The 20,487-nt window shown below is 42.6% G+C and overlaps 1 protein-coding gene across 1 annotated transcript; it reads right to left on the minus strand.

Annotated features, from left to right (window-relative positions):
• Positions 1–10,817: 10,817 nt before the first annotated feature.
• Positions 10,818–14,882, minus strand: hmx4 (H6 family homeobox 4). The gene is made up of 2 exons (XM_043698633.2): positions 14,676–14,882; positions 10,818–14,297 (listed from the first exon to the last, which is right to left on the minus strand). The coding sequence occupies exons 1-2, from the start codon at positions 14,878–14,880 to the stop codon at positions 13,750–13,752; spliced, it is 753 nt and encodes a 250-aa protein (XP_043554568.2). The 5' UTR covers positions 14,881–14,882; the 3' UTR covers positions 10,818–13,749.
• Positions 14,883–20,487: the final 5,605 nt, after the last annotated feature.

Raw genomic sequence — 20,487 nt, forward strand, 5'->3', positions numbered from 1 at the left:
GTCCGCTTCTTGCCTTCAAACAATCACCAAACCTTAAACAGACCATCATTTGCAGCAAACTACTCAGCCTTCTGAACATGGTCTACCACAATACAACTCTGCCAAGGCAACCTTTGCAAGACGTGTCTGATCATCGACATGGATGCTACCATCACATGTGGGAAAACCACCCACCATGTAAACGGCAAATACTCATGTGACTTGGCCATATGCTGCAGGCAAGGATGCCCCAAGGCATGCTATATTGCCAAGACCACGTTGCAACAACAGATGAATGGTCACTGCGTTACAATTGCCAGACAGGAATGTTCCCTCCCAGTCAGGAACCCTGCGCCGGTCAAGGACTTTCATATCCTGTTCTTCAGGTAAGTATCCTCCAAGGTGGCCTTCGAGATACACGGCAACACAGAGTTGGTGAGCAAAAACTGGCCAAGTTCCATACCCAGGGAGGCGGCCTCAACTGTGATCTTGGGCTCACGTCACGCTACATGTGACCCCCACCACACAGTTCTGTACCTGTAAAATCTCCCTTAATGTTTTACTGTTTTAATGCTCTCACCTTGGTAAATTGTTATGATTTCTTTACCTTAATTAGTTTCCACAGTTTTGGTTTGGTTATTACTTTGGTTAGACCCTTGGCATGCAATTCTTGTACATATCATGTTATGCCAGTCATTTAGATTGTCTCCAGAACCACCTTATTTTGATTCTTTTGTGAATATCTCTCTGCCTCATTGAATCAGATTATAGGTCATCCCTTCACTTGTTACTCAGCTGCTGAAATTTTAGTGACACTTGGTCACGGTGGCTCGCTGGTTAGCACTGCTGCTTCACAGCACCAAGGACCTGGGTTTGATTCCACCCTCAGACAACTCTGTGGAGTTTGCACATTCTCCCCGTGTCTGCGTGGGTTTCCTTCAGGTGATCCGGTTTCCTCCCACAGTCAGAACATGTGCAGGTTAGGTGGATTGGCCATTGGAAATTGCCCATAGTTTTTCAGAATGGGGGGTAGGATGCCCTTCAGAGTTTTAATGCAAACTCAATGGGCCAAATGGGCTACTTCCACACTGGAGAGATTCTTGGATTTATCTGCAGAGACTTATTATTCCACACTCGACTCACACCAGTCATATGATCTGTTGATTCGTCAGCCTATAAATTCTGCGTCTGTGCGCTCTTCACTTCACCTGATGAGGGGGCAGGGCTCAAAAAGCTCGTGATTTCAAATAAACCTGGTATACTGTAACCCGGTGTTGTGCGATTTCTGACTCCTTCCTACTCCAGACGTGAGCACAGTTTAAAACAATTGCCATCTACATTCAGTCTAGATGTTGATTCTCTTCTTTTAGCCGTAGCTTCATTTCTCCAAATAGTTGATGATTGCTGTCTTCTATAGCTTTTTTTAAAAGTTGCAAAAATATGCAGAAAGCGATTTAGCAAATGCTGAGTAACTTCAAAGCTTCTGCACAAACCAGTTGACCCCAGATATTGATGCACTAATAGGTTTTCTCCTCAGAATACAACTTGACTTGAAGAATGACAAGCTGTTGTAAGGGGAAGAGCGGGATGGGTTCTCAGTAGGAGAACAAATCTGCTCAGGGTGTTCAAGAAGCAGTTCTACCATCCAAACCTTAATGCTGAAAAAGATGCAGAATCTTTTCAGTTCAGTAGCTAAGTCCTCACTGAAACCTGCCACCTGCTCTAGCTGCAGTGGCAGTGCCAAAGCAGGAGAAGTGCCGTACAACGGCTGTGATGTATCTGTGCCAATGTGCTTTCACGCATCTGATTCCTTCCAGGTAGGACTTGGAGTATCTCAGTGAGAGCTGACTGTATTGCGCCCTCTCTTACAGACTGAGTATGCAGCTTCTCTAATATTGCAGGATTCCCCATAGGGTAAGGTGGCATTCTTCCCATGTGCATTATTAATGCTGCCCTATACAGGAACCAAAGGGAATCCCATTCTCTCAACATCCAGTTGGAATATGGCCTAAGGCAGGCTATTGCCAGATAACTTGGCAACAGCCATGTAGCTTTGTACTGTGGCAGTCTACTATACCAGCGCATTTGAGCTACTTTAATCTAATAAACTAATAATAAAATAATAATAATAAACTAATAATAGCACTAATAAACCAAAAGATGGCTGTTTGGTTATAAGGGCCATTTACATATGATGGCAGGGCTGACAACTCTGACGTGACAGCAAGCATACAATGGCAATCATGTTGCCATTTGAAATAATATACAGCAGACTATTGTCATACTGGAAGGATGCTGCTACTAGGCCTGCTGTACTCTATAGAACCCTATTTTCTGTGAAGTCTTTCTGCCATCAGGGGACAACCTTCACTACTTACTATAAGGGGAGCAGCTAAGGAGAAGGGGCATGAGGAGAAGGAAAGGAGAAGGCAACCAAGACAACCTCGTTCTGGCTAATTAACTCAATGCAATTTCATTTAAGTACAATTCCAATGACAAGAGCCCCAATTCCCATTCACCAAAGCTTTCATACCCCTTGTCTCCACTGTTACTGTTCCTGACTACAAAACTCAAAATATTGTCCAAAATTACATGTGATTCTGCAATTGAATAGTATTGGCTAAATAATTATGAGTGAGCAAAGGATTCCCAGCAACCAATTTAGGATTGGCAGTCAGGCTCATTGTGTGTGAGCTTGCTCCAAGTACTAATACACAGGTCCTGTTCTTTGCAGACAGAAATAACATATACACTCATTGCAACTATTCCAACATCAACATGTTAGATGATGCTAATCTGTGGTTCATTTCTGAATCTTGATTAATCAGTATCAACTTGCCTGGTTTAAAATTTGAACAAAGCTTGCCAGTTAACTGTCAGTCATCATTAACCAGCCCGAAAGAACTAAATTAATGATCATTGCAGTACCTCTTCCCAGCAATGCTAGAACCTTTCCCATTCATTGGGGAGGCTGTCAACCAGGCCACAAGGTGAAACATAGCAACCTTGTGCCCAGCATAGAGAAGTCCATCCTGTTGAAGCACCATGCCCAATGGACATTGGCTCCTACTAATATATGCTATCCATTCACCATGCAGGAATCTACCAACCTTTTCCACTATGACTATGGACTTGACTAAAAATTGGGGCTGCACTGGTGACATCTCTTCATGACTAGTCTCAGTAGTACCCACAACTCCAAGGTCATACTCCAAGGAAAACAGCAGCAAACCATTTGATCGGCAAACACTTTTTGGAGGCTGCACCACTTTGCTCTGTCTCACCTCAATTGATTAAAAGCCCAATAACCATTAGGTGGTTATTGGTGGAGTTGGCCAGGCACCAATGGGCTCAATCTGACTTTGCAGCATGTGAGTGTCCACATGTGTGCAAACAGTTTAAACTTGCAGCTTTGCACAAGATTTTATTCCAAGTTGTTCCCTAAATGCTATTTAAAATTGGCTGCAGGCTTCCCAATGCACCTCATCATTGTGCTTATCCACCAGCCTTATTCTGGCATCTGTGAAGTCCTTTATCCAAGTGCTTAATGTAGACAGCCAAAGCCCCATCACTGAAGCTTGTGGTACTCCATTAGTTGCGTTTTGCCAACCAGACAATGACAGATTATAACATGATTGATAATGACTGCACTATCAAATCGCTCAGAAGCAGAACTTGCCTGCAGCACCATACTCAAGTGAGCTAGGAATTAGAACATTCTAGCTCTGGGGCCTAGCTGCAGACCATTCACACGTTGTGTCACCCCTCAAGCAGAAGCCATCTCCATGGTATTCAACACTGTATAAATAACATAGATATATACATCACAAAGTATCCCATTTTAATTTTAATAGAACGCTATCAACAAAATATGACCTAAAGCCACATGACGAATTATCAGGAACAGTGGCTAAAAGCTTTGTTGAAGAAATAGGTTTCAGGAATGTTTTATTTACAGTCAGGTAAAACTGACATGGTTTTGTGAAAAGGAAATTACATCAACAATTATTTTTTGTGTTTATTTCAGACAGGGTAGTTAAATGGGAACCAGTAGATGTGGTATATTAGAATTTCCAAAAGGTATCCACTGAGATGCCACATAAAAGCTTACTTATTAAGCTAAGAGTGCACAGTTTTGCAGGCAATAGATTAACATAGGTAGGTGACTGGCTAACTGACAAGAAATTGAGATAAATCTGTCATTATCAGGTTGGCAGAACAGTGGAATGCCACAAGCTTCAGTGATGGGGCTTTGGTTGGCTATTAAACACTTGGATAAAGGTCTACATAGATGGCATGTACAGGGAGGTGGTTTCACCACAGATTAAAAATGTCCAGGCGGAGAGGGAATGGGCAACTATCAGACAGTTTATGAAACCCAGTTTGGTGCTGCAGGAGTTGCCTGAGTCAATCATATTTGTAAATCAGTATTCTATTTTGGAAACTAAAATACAAGAGACCTAAGGGGCAACTTTTTCACACAGAGGTTGGTACGTGTATGGAATGAGCTGCCAGAGGATGTGGTGGAGGCTGGTACAATTGCAACATTTAAGAGGCATTTGGATGGGTATATGAATAGGAAGGGTTTGGAGGGATATGGGCCGGGTGCTGGCAGGTGGGACTAGATTAGGTTGGGTTATCTGGTCAGCATGGACAGGTTGGACCGAAGGGTCTGTTTCCATGCCGTACATCTCTATGACTCTATGATTCTATGACATCATGGAGCAACTGCAGGGCATCCTCCAGGGGAGTTGGGGAAGCAGCCAGAAGTTGTCACCCACTTTGGTAACAATGACAGGTAAGAAGAGGGATGAGGTCCTGAAGGCAGACATTAGGGAATTGGAAAGGAGGATCTCAAGAGCAATAACATCAAGATTGTTCCCAGTTGCCTGTGCTGCTGGGCAAAAGATCAGGAGGATTGAATGGATTCAATTGATGAATTGAATACACGGCTGGAGAACCAGCATAGAAGAGAGGATATCAAATTTCTAAGGAATTGAGACAAGTTCTGCAGCAAGTGGGACCTGGAGGAGCTGGATATGTAATACTTTAACAGTACTGAGACAGGTGTGGCACAGTGGCTCAGTGGTTAGCACTGCTGCCTCATAGTCCTAGAGACCTGGGCTCAATTCCCACCTTAGACAACTGTCTGTGTGGAGTTTGCACATTCTCCCCGTGTCTGAGTGGGTTTCCTCTGGGTGCTCTGGTTTCCTCCCACAGTCTAAAAATGTGCAGGTTAGGGAAATTGACCATGCTAAATTGCCCGTAGTGCTAGGTGTCGGGGAATGGGTCTGGGTGGGTTGGTCGTCGGTGTGGGCTTGTTGGGCCGAAGGGCCTGTTCCCACACTGTAAGTAATCTAATCTAACTAGTGCTATTGGGATGGGGTGGGAACCTGAGGGAAATAAAATTGGTAACGACAAGATGCTTGGGACACTCGAAAATAAGGCAACCAAGGGTGACCATTGTACATACTTCAAAAACAAAGATGTCAAAAAGGCAAAGTTTAGTTACCTGTGAGCACACAGCATTCACGAGATAAATTATATAAATTACAAATAAACATACATGCTGAAAGTATTGCATCATTCTGAAAGACCTCACTGCTCCTCTGACTAAAGGAATCTTATAACCATCCACCTCTCCCAACAAAAATATCCATTGCAGTGCCAAAAATAAAAACGTTGGGCTCATTCTCATAGAGCGATAGAATTTTACAGGACATAAATAACCCCTTCGGCCTATCATGTTATATTTTGCCATTCTCCAATGTTTCCCAGGTTTTGAATCAGCTGCGTTCCCCAATGACAGCACTTCTTCCTGCCATAATAGATCTCTCTCCCTTCACAAGTGCAGGCTGCCTTTTAATAGCGCTGGTCCTCACGGTCGGGTGGGCCAGATTTCCCAAGGAAGCAACAGCACAGTTGGTGCCGATTCGACCCTGACATCACAGAAAGAGACCAGTAGCATGAGGTCGTGTCCAAGGGCATGTCTTAACCCCGCCGATAGTTTTTGTTTGGCGGGGCTTATTGAATGTGGCAAAAAAACAAATCAGGTTTTGACGTTAAAGTGAATAGATCTTGTCAAATTCTTCAGTAGCTTAATATTGTAATCACTACATAAAGGATTCAATTAAAAACATTGTTGTATTTGTTCCCACCTATTCTAGCTGTGAGAACAGTACTTTTGCGTATTAGATATCACGAAAAACAATTCTTGTTAGAAACTCGATTGATAACTATGTAACCAAGGATCACGCCATACATTGAGACGGTATGTTTTCTGGGCATGTGCTGCGAATTGTTTCTGTGTTGCCCCTGTGAGGGAGTACCCAGCTCAGATAATTTCAAGATTTGGACCCTATGGTGAAATTTAATGTTATGGTTCACTTCACCAGATTAAATGAAATCACGGCGGATCACTCAGCAAAATACACATTTTACTACAATGAGTTGGGTTTAGTCCCAAGTTTAACAGTGTCAGGCTTCAAAATGATTTGGAGGCGCTGGTGTTGGACTGGGGTGTGCAAAGTTAACATTCACACAACAGCAGGATACAGTCCAACAGGCTTCCAAATAAACCTGTTGGGACTATAACCTGATGGTGTGTGAATTTTAACTAGCTATCAAAATCACCGCGTTAAATATCTCGCCATGCTTTGTGCTATTTCCAGTTTGATTATGCACGAAATCTCCCAGCACAAAATTAAAAATATCTCAATCGTTCTGAACGTCGGTAGAACACGTAGGTGTTCCGTCAAACGCTGGATTCTGGGTGTCACAACCTTCTTGCTTGTTTCGATAACTTGCTCAGAATTAAAACTGTGACTGAGCCCTCTCAGCCTCCCATGATTTCGAGCAGATAAACAGCATGAACAATTCAATGCGCTCCCGCAGAACTGCCTTCGGAGTGTGCAAAGCTCTGCAAAGAACTGCAAAGCTGTGCGAAGGTTTCCGATTGGATCCAGACCAATTAGCATTGCAATTTTCCTTGAAGGGAAAATGCAAAGACCTATTCACAGCAGCCCATACACATTAACATAACCCTCATCAGCCACTGTTAGCACTGGACCAACTGCCTTCGGTTCGCCTCTTTATCTTTGCAAAATGGTGATGATTGAAGAAAGTTCAAAATTACACTTTTGGCGTTTAAGAGCAATCGTGATAAATGTAATTTGTGAATGAAGAAACTATTTAATACGGATAATATACATCAGCAGAGAGTGATATGAAAACGCACAATGAAAATTGTTCGAATTCTTTGAAGATGGAACGTAGACAAATATGATGAGATAGATTTCCTAGTTATTTCTTGCTATACCCGTGCTGTTAGAAAGCTCAATCACGTACTATTAAGAATAGATTTTAATTAAACGTCTTGCAACTAAAATATATAACTGACATTTGACAGTTTCATATTGGTTAAGAACCAACATTGTGTCTGATAAAACAAAGTCTACGTTTCCAGTGTGTTGCAGATGCAGTCCTAGAATTCTATACAGCTTACTTAGACTTTTCGAAAGTTATTGTAAGGAGAAAGAGTCCATATAAATGGCTGTTTGTTTAATCGCGTTTTATATAAATCTAAGTAAATTACGGGAATAAAACCGGGTCCCCTTCATCTGAAAAATCAGTTGTTCAGGCATTCGATTTACGGATGTGTGTGACTGAGCGAAAATAACTTCAAGATCTACCCGCTTAAGTAGCTAATGTAAAGAGGAAATGCATTATTTCGCTATAAAGATAAGCTAATCACAAACAGAACGTAATAGAACTGTAATCTAATGGACACTCCGGAAATTTGGAAACGTGGAGAGAATAGAATTCTTTGTGTGGTATATTTTAGACTAAGTGAAGAATTTGGCGATTTTATTAGCAGAACTATCTGCTTATTTTAATCTATTGCAACTGAAGTGGTCTATTTCCACGTGCTAGTGACCCAACTACAAGGCAAGCTATTTTCTCCTTTATTTTGGTGAATGGAGTCACTTTTCAGTTGCAACTCTTTGCCAGTTACTGGAGTACGATTAACACTATTTAACCAAAAGCTCAATAGCAACCTTTATTTATATAGCGCCTTTAACTCGATAAAACACCCACAGAAAACCATACCCATATGAGTGAGTGCAGACCAAAAGAAAAACTGTCAGCTATTCTTCTTAAGTTAAAAGTGTCTATGCTTAATGTTTTGAAAGGGTATGATTTATGCATTGCTCAATAGATATTGATCTGATCCATTGATTCATTGTAATTTTTTTTACGTTTTATTATTGACCATACGATAGTTGCAGTGTTGTCCTTGTTTTCATTCATGTTTAATTGAAAACAAAATGATGTAAACACTCTTTTCGAAATAATTGCAATGTACCATTAATCTAAAGCGTGAGCTTGATTCCTGTAGTTGACGGGAGAAACGAACATTACAATGGGTTCGCCGGCTCGCCAGTTGCCTGATTTCCGGTCTCCGGATTTCCACACACGAACCCGAAATGCAGATCACTGTGTTTCAAACTTTTCAAGCGATGTTAACAGTTTGGGTGAGATTGGGTGTAATATTGACTTAAGTAACCTAAGATATCAAAAACAAGGCTGTCGCAGAATCAATGGTAAGATTGCTTCTTTTCGGGTGTGCACTAATTCTGACCGGCTCTCTGCTGAAAACTCTTTCAACTCAACAGCTGGGGCGTCCAAATAGATCGGTTTCCTTTTTGCCTCACAAATCCCACAAAGAAATGTACGTGGCAGGCTGTTTCGCAACCCCGGGGTATTCATCAGGATAATGTTGATGGTCAGTCAACACACAAATACAGAGAGAGGGAGAGAGAAAATGCTGCTCACCAGCTCAGAGAATGAGCAAGCTTCCATCAACCAGGAAACCCAGGACACCCTGCACGTAGAGGCACATGCATAAACGTGAATGGGGATAATCCTGAGGTAAATGTTTGGCCTATCATTCTATTTTTTCCACAGAAAAAATCGACCTGGCAGGTCAAATAGCAAATGTCAAACGACGACCTCGAAGCCAAGAGATCTATTTTATGCGCCCACCATTGGGAATCTAACCATCCCTGTCACCAGCCATTTTCCTTTGGAGTCAAGTCGACTCTGCAAACACCTTTCTTACCACTGTATGGCATAGATCCACGTACATAAAACAGATAAGACCATTGTGCACTTCAAATAATGCAGCAAACAAAAACAGGCTTACAATTTGCCTCAAACTGAGAAATAAACCATTTTGCACGCTGCTTTTCCGAAGTGGCAGACTAAGTAACTGGTTGGAAATGTTGCAATTGAAGTACATTTCATGCTGTGAGAAGCCATATTTCCTGCATTTGCACGGTATGTTTCAAATAATTACGTTTACTTTGTTTATATATTGTTGATATAACTTGGCGGTTACCCATCGTCGAACTGCCCATGAACGGGTGATGGCACAAGGGAAACTGAACAAACTGTGAAGCTTGAGTCAGCGGTGCGCGACACCAATCCCTCTCGGCCACTGTTTCCTTCTTTTGGTGTTAATTGTAAGTTCTAGTACTGGCAATCATTTTATCTCAGATATGCTACTGTTGCACAGTGTAACATTTAATAACGGCGATTCAACTTGTAAGTATGTGAGGGCATGCAGCTATTTAGACGGCATGCCGTTTAAGTATAAAATAAAATGTACTGGCAAAATATTTGAAATGAGTCATATTACCAATGATTCAGATATATCCGCGTTTTATCCAAGTCTGTAAATAAAGGTGATTTGGAGAAGTAATTAGTTTGTGCTAAGGCATTCCTCGCCGCATGTACCTAAGTTACGTTGTTAGCAAAAGAAGGAAATTATTGGTGACGTGCTTTAGAGATTATTAAATGTCCAACAAAATCGAGCAGGATTTTTTGTTGGCTCGCTCCAGTTATAATCGCCTAATCCAACTTCAGCTTCAGTCAATTCACTCTCCATGTCAAAGGCCACTGTCCTCTGTTGTGATAGGAAAGGTCAAAGGTTATTCCAATGTGCTATCACATGATGAGCTCAGCGTCTTCTTGTTTTGGCTTACTTGTGCTGATGTGGACACTGTGTAGTTCCACTGTCAGTTTACTACGCAACTGGGGTGGCATATTGGAATGTACGTACAGAACCAGGAATTAATATTACCAACCATTGTGCAATTGTATTTTTGGGTTGTCGTCTTTACCAGGGGGGCCTCGTTCGGTCCTTCCTTGAGTTTATTATGTTTTATTATTTTAAAATAGCCTGCAATTTCAAAATCAATGGAGACGTTTTCTACGTGTAATAAATCCCTTGTGTTTTCCCCCTTGAGTTATATTTGACATATTGTCATGCCGACCATACAACTCAACAGTTCCCTCACCTCAGACCCAGCCACACTGTATAGACACGCAGCCTTGATGCTGGAGCTGCAGTTGTGTCTAAATCTTTGTTAAAATATCCCATCCCGCTAATGAAAAGGAAATCAATTATCAATTATATCCCGGGGTGCTAACAACTTCTACACGGTAGAACGGAACTGTATAATGTGTGCGCAGTAATTTCCACTTCCCACCCTTAACATTTAAATAGCGAGCAGTCTGAATTAAAGTCATTGCCAGCACCACTTTTCCATTGCCATTGTATTTTATGTTTCCAACCTCTGCTCAGCTTTCTCTAGAAATCGCCAGTATTTAACACTGAATGAAGAACTTTAATCCGCGAGGGAGATTGTTTCAGTTTTAACCGCTTTGCCTCCAAAACACAAGACCACAACAAACGGCTAGAAATGTAACGGGTTCCCCCAGAAGATGCGCCGTTGATATTATCCCCATCAGAAAAGTCAGGTTAGCGTCAATGCTTATTTAGGATTCCAAATCGTTTAATATCCAATAGTAACAGTACTGTACATCAATTGTCCAGCTTCCCCTTAAATACTTATACATGCAAAGAATACCTAGCGTATGGTTGGACCATACAATTATAAACAATAACAAGATTACGAGCAGTAGAATGGTAGCTGTTTCAAGTAAGATAAGAAATCGACTTATAAAGTTCAAGCATCATGATTGCGAGAAACTGTACAACTGTACACGGTACAATACAATACCTGGGCTGTCATTTAGCTTTATTAGGGCGGCATATCTCTGTTCTAGTTCGGCCTAGAGAACAAATCCCCTACCCCCCATCCTCCGTAATAAAATCCTCCCTTACTCCAAATTACATAACGAGAGGCATAATCCGTGCCAGAGTTGATTGTACACAGGATATTGTGAACCAATAAATCTCCTAGCTGCTGCATTAATTACATCTGAAAACGACATCATTTTGCTCAGGTTTACATCAACTCAGAGGCATCGTCATTTCGTTGAAAAAAATCTGCCAATTCTGGCTATGAAAATTATCCCTCTGTTGGATAATATGCGGTTTGTCCGGAATAACAATACTGGCAAGTGAGGACGACAAATATTAAACAACAGCACCGCTTCAGCAAGCGTGGCGCGGTGGGACCGTGCCTGCAATCTCGCTGTACTCTGGCCGTCTGTATTTTTAAGAAGCAGAGAACATAGGAGGGGACGGATAAGGAAATAAGTGCAATTATTGCGTGGTTTGCCATGATCGCAAACAGGCTCATTCATTCAAATGTAGCTGTAACATGCGTGTGACATCTTCCAGGCCAATTGTTACTCGCACGTCTTCTGACTGGAATGGGTTAACATGAAAGTATACACCATGTGTTACAATGAACAGTTCGGTGGACACCGTTTTAAAATCTAAATAGAAAGTAATACATGTGCGTGTCAATGAGTTATTCATTTATCACTGGAAATGTAACAAATTTATTTCCATCTACCAATTTAATTTTGCCTGCAGTTTTGAGATAGTTGCGAGATTTGCGAGATAGTTGGTCTATTTTACGTGCTGGCACTAAGCTCTGAAAAACATGTTTAATGAAATGTTTGCGACCCTGAAACAGCGTAGGATTAATCTGGGTAAATTCTGGCCACAAGTATCCTAATTTCGTTCCGGTGTACTCTGTATCTTACCAAATTAATACTGAATGATAGCTGGACTACTCTTGTAAAATGGATTCTGGGCACCATCCCACTCTGCCAACACCATATGTACACACTCAATTCAAGTAAATGCCAGAAACTGGCAGATTTTATTAAAATCGAGCTTAAGTGTAAATTCAAAACAACTAATGGTTGACTTTATATCCATGTGTTCTTTATTCCTGAACGGATGGCTAATTTATCTCCAATTTAGCAAGAAATACTGCTTTAATGAAGGTGGCAGTTCTAAGCGGGGTGGGAGAGAGGCATACGAAGCGTGAATTAATTCCAGAGTGGCCCTATCTCGTCACTGCCTATCAGACGTGTTATGGAATAATCCCTTTACATTCAAATGCGGCTCTGCACATGAGTAATTTGTAACATGCAAGCTTCGGAGCAACAAACTGCATTTTAGTTTTAATGTTCACATTGAATATCGAACCTGTTACATATAAAGATGTACAAATATTAACGTGCCGTTCGGGTTTTATCAATGAAACCGATGTCGTACCAGATTTGCAAGCATTCCCACCAAACAAATTGGATTATCACTGATCTAATGGACTACACGCAGTGTTAACTAGACAAATACCCAGGCTGGAAACAAATTGGCAATGATGAATTCAGTTAAAACAAAAACAATGTAAATGCCAGGTCCCAGGAAGAAGGTATTTTTTTAAAAAAAGGTCTACCTTCGGAATTTCGCACGTTGGGGGCTCCAATTTATTTTCTTTTTAAACTGTGTGACCCCAGAGAAGAAATAGCGGGCCAACTAATCCCATTCACTACGAGTCGGAGAGGGCAGGCATAGGGGGTGAAACTCTGGTCATTGACACCTCCAGTTAAATGTATTTCCAGCATGCACGCGTGTGTGTGTTCGTATGTGTGTGTGTTCGTATGTGTGCGTGTTTAAGTTGTCACCAAAACAGCAAGTAGCGTGCATGACTTTTGAAAAGCAGTGGGAAAGACCAAATCGGAGAAAAAGAATGCTGAGCAAAAAAATTGTGAGATTCGCAGATGAACAGACAAAAAAAAACAAAGAACAGAAAAATAAAGAGGCCGTAAATTTATTTTCGATCGCACATCAAAGCCAGGTCGTGTGAGTGCCCTACTCTTAACAAAATCCAAACAGCATTTCTAGGAGCGAGCAGTGCGTTGCTTTTATATTAGCAGCTCACACTGCCTTTAAAAACATAAATATGGGTCGAGGTGGACAATCCTAGACAATGGTGGGAATGGTGAGTAATTCTGGATTAAGGTATAACATCTTATTGTGTGCTACTAATCCATCAGCTGTACAGTAAATATCCACATCCTCCTCAACCTCTCTCCGCAAACTCTTCACAGCGTGTGTGAAGAGTTCCGAATACAAATGAAGATTGCACATTATAACTGGGCACTGCATTGTGAGCAAATCCATCAAAACACTGTACAGTGGTTGAATTAATTCAGCGGTGCTAAAAAAAAATGTCAATTGTTTTACTGAATGTAAAATGTCATTCAGAATTGGAAAGCCTCAGAACAAATTCAAGTCGAGAGAGATCTAAAAGATGAGCGTCGAGTGGATAATTTCCAGTTAAGAATCAGATAGGAAAGAGGCAGTGAAGCGTAAAGGAAAAGAAAAAGGCCTTCGACAAATTACATACCATATATATATATCCCCAGTTAAACAGTATAAACAGTGACTAAGCCACCACTAAAAGTTCCTCAGATACAGTTAAGCGCTGCTGGAAGCGATTATAGGTCCGCGTCCAGGACATGGACATATTTGCGGGCGTCAGGGAGACAAAGATAAGGCGTGCTGCTCCCGGGATACAGAACAGGGAAAGACACTGGTAACAAACATCTTCGCAGAAAGCTGCTCTCTTTGTACATTGCTGGCATCTGGACTATCTTGGGGGCAGGTTCGGGGGTGCTTGTGACCTCCAATTCAGCGGACAGTTGCCTTTTTAGTTTATTCCTGCGGTTCTGAAACCAGATCTTCACCTGGGTCTCGGTGAGCTGGAGAGAGTTCGCCAGGCAAGCGCGCTCGGCGCTGCTCAAGTACCGCTTCATGTCAAACGTCGACTCGAGCTGGAAGATCTGGCTCTTGGAAAATATCGTGCGCGTCTTCTTTTTGGCGAGCGCTTTGGCTTTCTTGTTGGGTTTGACTCGGCCGGAATCGTCGCTGTGATCCGCCGTTTCGAACGATTCGTAAGATTCCGGGCTTTTGACGGAATGGTTTGCGTCCGTGGTGAATTCGAGCGAGGAGGAGGAGGAGGTTAGATAGCCGCCGTTCATGGTCTCTGCATCAGAAAACCCAGCAAAGTCAGTTTTCCCTCGCTCTATTACTGTGTGAGCATTTGCAAAACTATGTGTGGCACGTTATTGCATAACTGCTGGATAAATAAACCGTGAAAAGGTGGAGATTGCAAACTCTGGGCCTCTCGAACTGTGACATGCATAGGCTAAATCAGACATCTTGCTCATTGCTAACCTACCATTGAAAAATAACACTGTCCAGTCAATGCATGCATTTAAACCTTCCAACTGAATTTAACTTCTGCGAGTCCTCTTCATAAGTGCATTGTTTAATAACCGACGGCTGGCAAACAGGGACTCAAATAAACAGACAACAATACTCCCGCGGCACCGGTGCAGCATCTGCCTAACGCTGACAATACCTTGACCTGTTTTCCTGCGGTCCTTGCCCTGTCTCACATCCGCCCTGGCCGTTTCATGCCGTGATTTGAATTCTAACGCCGGCGTGACTTGCTGCTTCGCACGGTCGTGCCTGAGCTCTTTGCACCTGGGGCTGGCTTTCAGAATGCTGTCGATGGTAAATGTCAGGGACAGAGGCTGACACTGGAAGCCCTCTTCCTTGTCCATCATCCCGCCGCTCCCCCCCTCCCCCCCTCCCCCCCGCGCCGGCCACTTCAGGCACTCAGACGGTGAACCGTCTCAGTGAACTGTCCGGAAGCTCTGTGCAATGATCCCGGTCCCGCCAGCACCATTCCTGCCCCTCTCAGAGCCCAGCTCCCTGCTTTCCCCCCCAAAGTTATTCACTCTGCGGGAAGATGGCCGTTCCTGGAAGCTTTACATTGGTCCAAATGTGAGCAGCCGGCCTGATCCAATGGGAGGGCGGAGGCGGGCTGTGCTGCTGGCAGACATCTGCTCCTCACCACAGCGCGGTGACTCTGCACTTGCACGTCGGCCGCACAGTACAATCCGCAAAGCGTCTTCCTCTTTCTCGCGTTCATTTGTAGCTTAAAAACTCGCAGTTGCGAAAGATTGTCAGTCAGTGGCATCGCTGTCTCTGGGGGAAGGCAGAAAGTCACAGTGGTGCTGCACTGCCAAGGTGCAGGGCAATCAGGGTCACATTCCCACTCTGACATCTCCACTCTTGCAAATTCTCTACCTGTACTAGCAACTTGGACTTCTGATTTTCAGTAGCAATCCACTACCAATTTATACTCCTATCATTTTTAAAAGTCAAAACCACCGTTCCTTGTTTTTTTCTTGTAAAAATAGATTAATAACGCTCATAATTATTTGGAAGTTGCCATCTTACCCACTCTCCACCCCCATTGCCGGAAGACGCTTTTTGGGGAGGGGAGAAATGTGAAATGGTGTCAGTATCATCGATGCGGGCTCCAGCAAGGGTGGGAGCATTCCCTCCTCTTGGCAGCTACCTTTCTGTGAAGATTCAAACAGGACAGGGGAGGGTTGCAATGGCGATGCGCGATCGGAATATCGCTTCATCGAACACAAACTGCCAGCTCCCAGTTAATTCGCCTCGGATACCATTGTCTGAGAGCAACAGAACTTGGGTCAAAAAGGCAGCGTTAGACTTTAGTACTGGAACCACGTGTATTAAATACAAATATACATTGACATATAAATATATATTATATATGCGTGTGATATGTATCAATGTATACAGTACGTACATGAGTGCGTGGAAAATTTAAAATAATTTGACCTATTGCGTATGTTGGGTTCGGATTTGCTTCTGTGTTCTAGTCAACGATTGGCTAAGATCCCGACAGCGGATTGCAGCTGTAATACTCCACATCTTCCCATTCATAACCGTTTCATGCTTGTCCCGCTTCACCCAGTCCTCTTAAATTCAACTATACTGTCTGGCAAAGTCGCACATAGATCTTGTGCCGCGCGGGCTCCGGGCCTTCACATTTTGGCTCCCCCATACCCCGTTTATTTACGCCGTTCTCCAGGGCCCCTTCGATATTCCAGCTCAGGTGAATTGGCATAAGTTAACTTCGATTACAATGTTACGGTTACACGATATGTATATCACAATTTCCGTTACATTTACTAAAATAGTCCGTTCTGCTTCCCAGATATCATAGTGGCAGGATTCGCACTGAAAGCCATAAATGATCTATAAGCGAGCATTGAGTACTGAGTTTACCTATGGCAAGATATACTCCCCTTGTAGGTAGAGAACATTTTGTTGATCAGTAAACCGATGTCTTATATACAAGGTTTAACAGCGGTAATGCTGGAAATTGTTTTTCAACGTTTAATTGTCCGTTGAGAATGGCTCAAGATCTCCAGGTCGAAAAATCTTTAAACACACGATTGACAGAATTGGAGTGAAACGAGCAGAATATGAGTCACTTTCTGTGTTGCACAGAGGTAGGAGATGTAAAGTGCATGAAGCGTCCTGTTGATTACTTCGCAACTTAAATAAGAAGTTGTAAATGCACATCAGAACTGCAGTTTGTCCACTCAATATGTCAGCTATACTGACATCTGGAAAGCACAAGTATAAGTTATTCACTGTCAACCATGTTTCTAAATCTAAGTTTTTAAACTTTTCTATTTCTCTCTTTAGGTATCCATACCGATGTAAACGTACGCTGCAGTGCATTCACATTGTCATTAATTTTAAACCTGGGAGAGCTCCGAAACTACACACGCATCAGAATATTGCACTTGGTTAACGTTGTTTTTTCAATAATTCACTTGAACTCGAAGTATTCGCTTTTACTTTCCCTTGTAAATCTTTCCCCTCATGTTCGTGTGTGATAAAATAATTTCTACTTCAAGACCTTGTTTATAGCCATGGGTCAAGCATAACTAAGTACGTGTAGAATAAAACTCCGTTCTAACCCAACTCTGTACTTAACTCTAAAATTGCAAGAGCGTAAGCAATTCTTCAGCGTGTTGTGTTCTGTCCATTTAATTCAGCATCGGAGAGTGAAGTAGACGCAAATAGAATCAGAGCTTTCAAAAGAGAACCGAATAGGTTCCTGAGGAGAAACAGAATAAAAATTGTAGGTCGATAAGAAACGGCGAGGGAGTGGAACTGGCTGGTTTAGTCCTAAAGAGAGCAAGCAACTGCACGATGGGCCGAACGACCTCACTTCTGCTGTGATTATTCTATGATTCCCTAACCTAGCCATGCCGTGCTCTAATTGAGTGAGCTTGTCAACTAGCCCCATGATTAAAACTGGATTATAATGTACAACCTGACCCAAAGTGTGAGGAGATATTCAAACATCAGATTGGCCTGGATTTGAATTCAGGCAGCTGACGTTACTGATGTTTAACCATATAGTTTGTCAGGACACACCACCTTTTGAACTATTTTGTTTTTTTTCTTCAAGAGGGTTGGAATATAAAAGCAGTGATGTGCTGCTGAGACTTTATAAAGTTCTGGTTGGGCCCCATTTTAGAATATTGTGTCCAGTTTTGGGCCCCACACCTCAGGAAGGACATATTGGTACTGGAGCGTGTCCAGCGGAGATTCACACTGGTGATCCCTGGAACGGTAGGCCAAACATACGAAGAACGGCTGAGGATCCTGGGGTTGAGGAGAGATCTAATAGAAATTTATAAGATAATGCATAGCTTAGAAAGGGTGGACGCTGAGAAATTGTTTCTGTCAAGGCTGGGATACTAGGACCCATAGGCACAGCCTTAGAATTGGAGGGGGTCAATTTAGAACGAAAATGAGGAGGCATTTCTTCAGCCAGAGAGTGGTGGGCCTGTGGAATTCATTGCCGCGGAGCGCAGTGGAAGCCGGGACGTTAAATGTCTTCAAGGCAGAGATTGATAAATTCTTAAACTCGCAGAGAATTAAGGGATACAGGGAGAGTGCGGGAAAGTGGCATTGAAATACCCATCAGGCATGGTCTTACTTCCACTCCTATTTCTTATGGTCTTTTGAACATATTGGGTGGGTTATGTTAGGGCTAATCCTAATGTCAGTTTAAGATCGCGCAGGTGTAACGTGCTGAATATAGTTCGGTTGGTAGCACTCTTCCCTCTGACCTACAAGGTTCTGAGTTCAAGTCCCACTCTCGCACTTGGATCCTGACGCTCCGGTGTGATCTATCAGATCCATCAGCCTTTCCGATGCGGCACTGAGCTGGGATTCTCCCAAATGAATGTGGAAGATCTGTCATGACCAACAGGCATCTCCAGCATTCTAGCCAGCAATTATCTCTCAATCATAAAAACAGATTATCTGTCAATTTTCTTGATTGTTATGTTAACAGGGAAGGCCACACTTTTTAAAAATAAGATTGTTAGCTCTGAAGCGTTTTGAAACGTCCGGTGGTGGTGGAAAGCAGCAAACTTTCCCTTTCTTCAATCTCTTGAATTTGAACGCGTTTATTAAAGTTGCGCCCACTGAGTCTTGCTCAAGCATCTCGCTTCCCATTTTGTTCCAGAAGGTAGCTAACACAACATCTACCGCTCCCATCCTCACCCCAAACATTTGAATTCCTCCTTGATTTAGGCGGCACGGTGGCTCAGCGGTTAGACCTGCCGCCTCACAACGCCAGGCACCTGGGTTCCATTCCCGCCTCGGGCAACTGTCTGTGTAGAGTTTGCACATTCTCCCTGTGTCTGCGTGGGTTTCCTCCCACAGTCCAAAAATGTGCAAGTTAGGTGAATTGGCCATGCTAAATTGCCCATAGTGTTAGATGCAGGGGTAAATATAGGGATGGCGGGTCGGTGTGGACTTGTTGGGCCGAAGGGCCTGTTTCCACACTGTAAGTAATCTAATTACCTCTCTTCTCCCTTTAGAATTAAAGTTAGGGGAAAAGAAATAGAATCTCAGATTCTAACAGGTGGTGGAGGTTTCAACTCTATTCAACAAATAGCAACTGGTGCAATTGTTCATTAGAGGTCTGAGATACATTCATGTTTGTTAATCAAAATGAAGGAAATGTGGACATGAGTAACTGTTCAGCCACCATCTAGTAAAATGATGGAGCAGGTTAGAAGAACTAAATGTTTTTTTCTTGTTCTTACATTTTAGTGGCTTCCACCCTCCTCCTTCTCTGTAGCTTTCCAGGGCCCTAAAACGCTCCAATGACATTAATAAGAGAATTTTTTAAAGAATGTAGCTTCCAAATCCTACCCGGTCCTGACAGTTCGACAGTTCAGAATTCCCTTTCTAACGCCCTCCCCACCCACTTTCCATTCTCATTCACCTTTCGCAATCCGCCTTGAGTAGGAGACAATCAAGGTATTTTTCGATGTATAATTTCAGTTACATCACACTGTAAATTTTTGCTATAAATTCTGTGCCTTACAATTGTATCCTCCACAACCACCTGATGAAGGAGCGACGCTCCGAAAGCTAGTGCTTCCAATTAAACCTGTTGGACTATAACCTGGTGTTGTGTGATTTTTAACTTTGTACACCCAGTCCAACACCGGCATCTCCGAATCATCATCAGATAGAACACTGACGAATGTGTTCAACCATTCACCACCAACAGGGCTAATCGAGGCCTGCCACATTTCTTCCGTCTTTTCCCATAACCCCTGATTCCAGAATAAAGAACAACTGCCTTTCTCAACCTTAAATATTTAATGGGTTAGTGTATTCTAAAGACTCACGATCTCTGAGTGAGAAGTATTCTCCTCAGTTCAGTCCTAAATGATTGTCCCACTTATCCTGAGATTCTGCCCTCCGTGAACAACAGTCCCCGGCCGGTACAGCACCTGTGTACACTGTCACCCCTTCATTCTTCAGTTCTGATCAATGTCTGTCTTGAACGCCATGGGTGTTCCCATGGACGTTTTATTATATGTATTCCTGATGAAGAGCTTTTGCCCGAAACGTCGATTTTCCTGCTCCTTGGATGCTGCCTGAACTGCTGTGCTTTTCCAGCACCACTCTAATCTAGACTTTGGTTTCCACCATCTGCAATCATTGTTTTTATCATTTTATTATATTCAAGACGTTATAAAATGCTTCCTTTGGTTGTTAGCATATGCTAGGAAAAGGTCGTTTTCAGGTGATGGTAAACTTCATTTCGTTTGAAGGCTTCTGTCTCTGACTTTGCCATGGGGTATTGATTAACTGACTCATCTGCTGATGGAATATTGCTTTACGACTAATCTTGAAATTGTGAGTTTCTGAATAACTTGTTCCACCCTTTCCTCACAAATTACAAAGCTAATCTCCATTAACACTCAACTAAATCGCATGCTCATCGGGAATACTGCACA

This window comes from Chiloscyllium plagiosum, unplaced genomic scaffold (genome assembly GCF_037043375.1).
Source record: "Chiloscyllium plagiosum isolate Xiang-an unplaced genomic scaffold, Cpla_swu_hap1 HiC_scaffold_1, whole genome shotgun sequence".
NCBI classification, from domain to species: Eukaryota; Metazoa; Chordata; class Chondrichthyes; order Orectolobiformes; family Hemiscylliidae; genus Chiloscyllium; species Chiloscyllium plagiosum.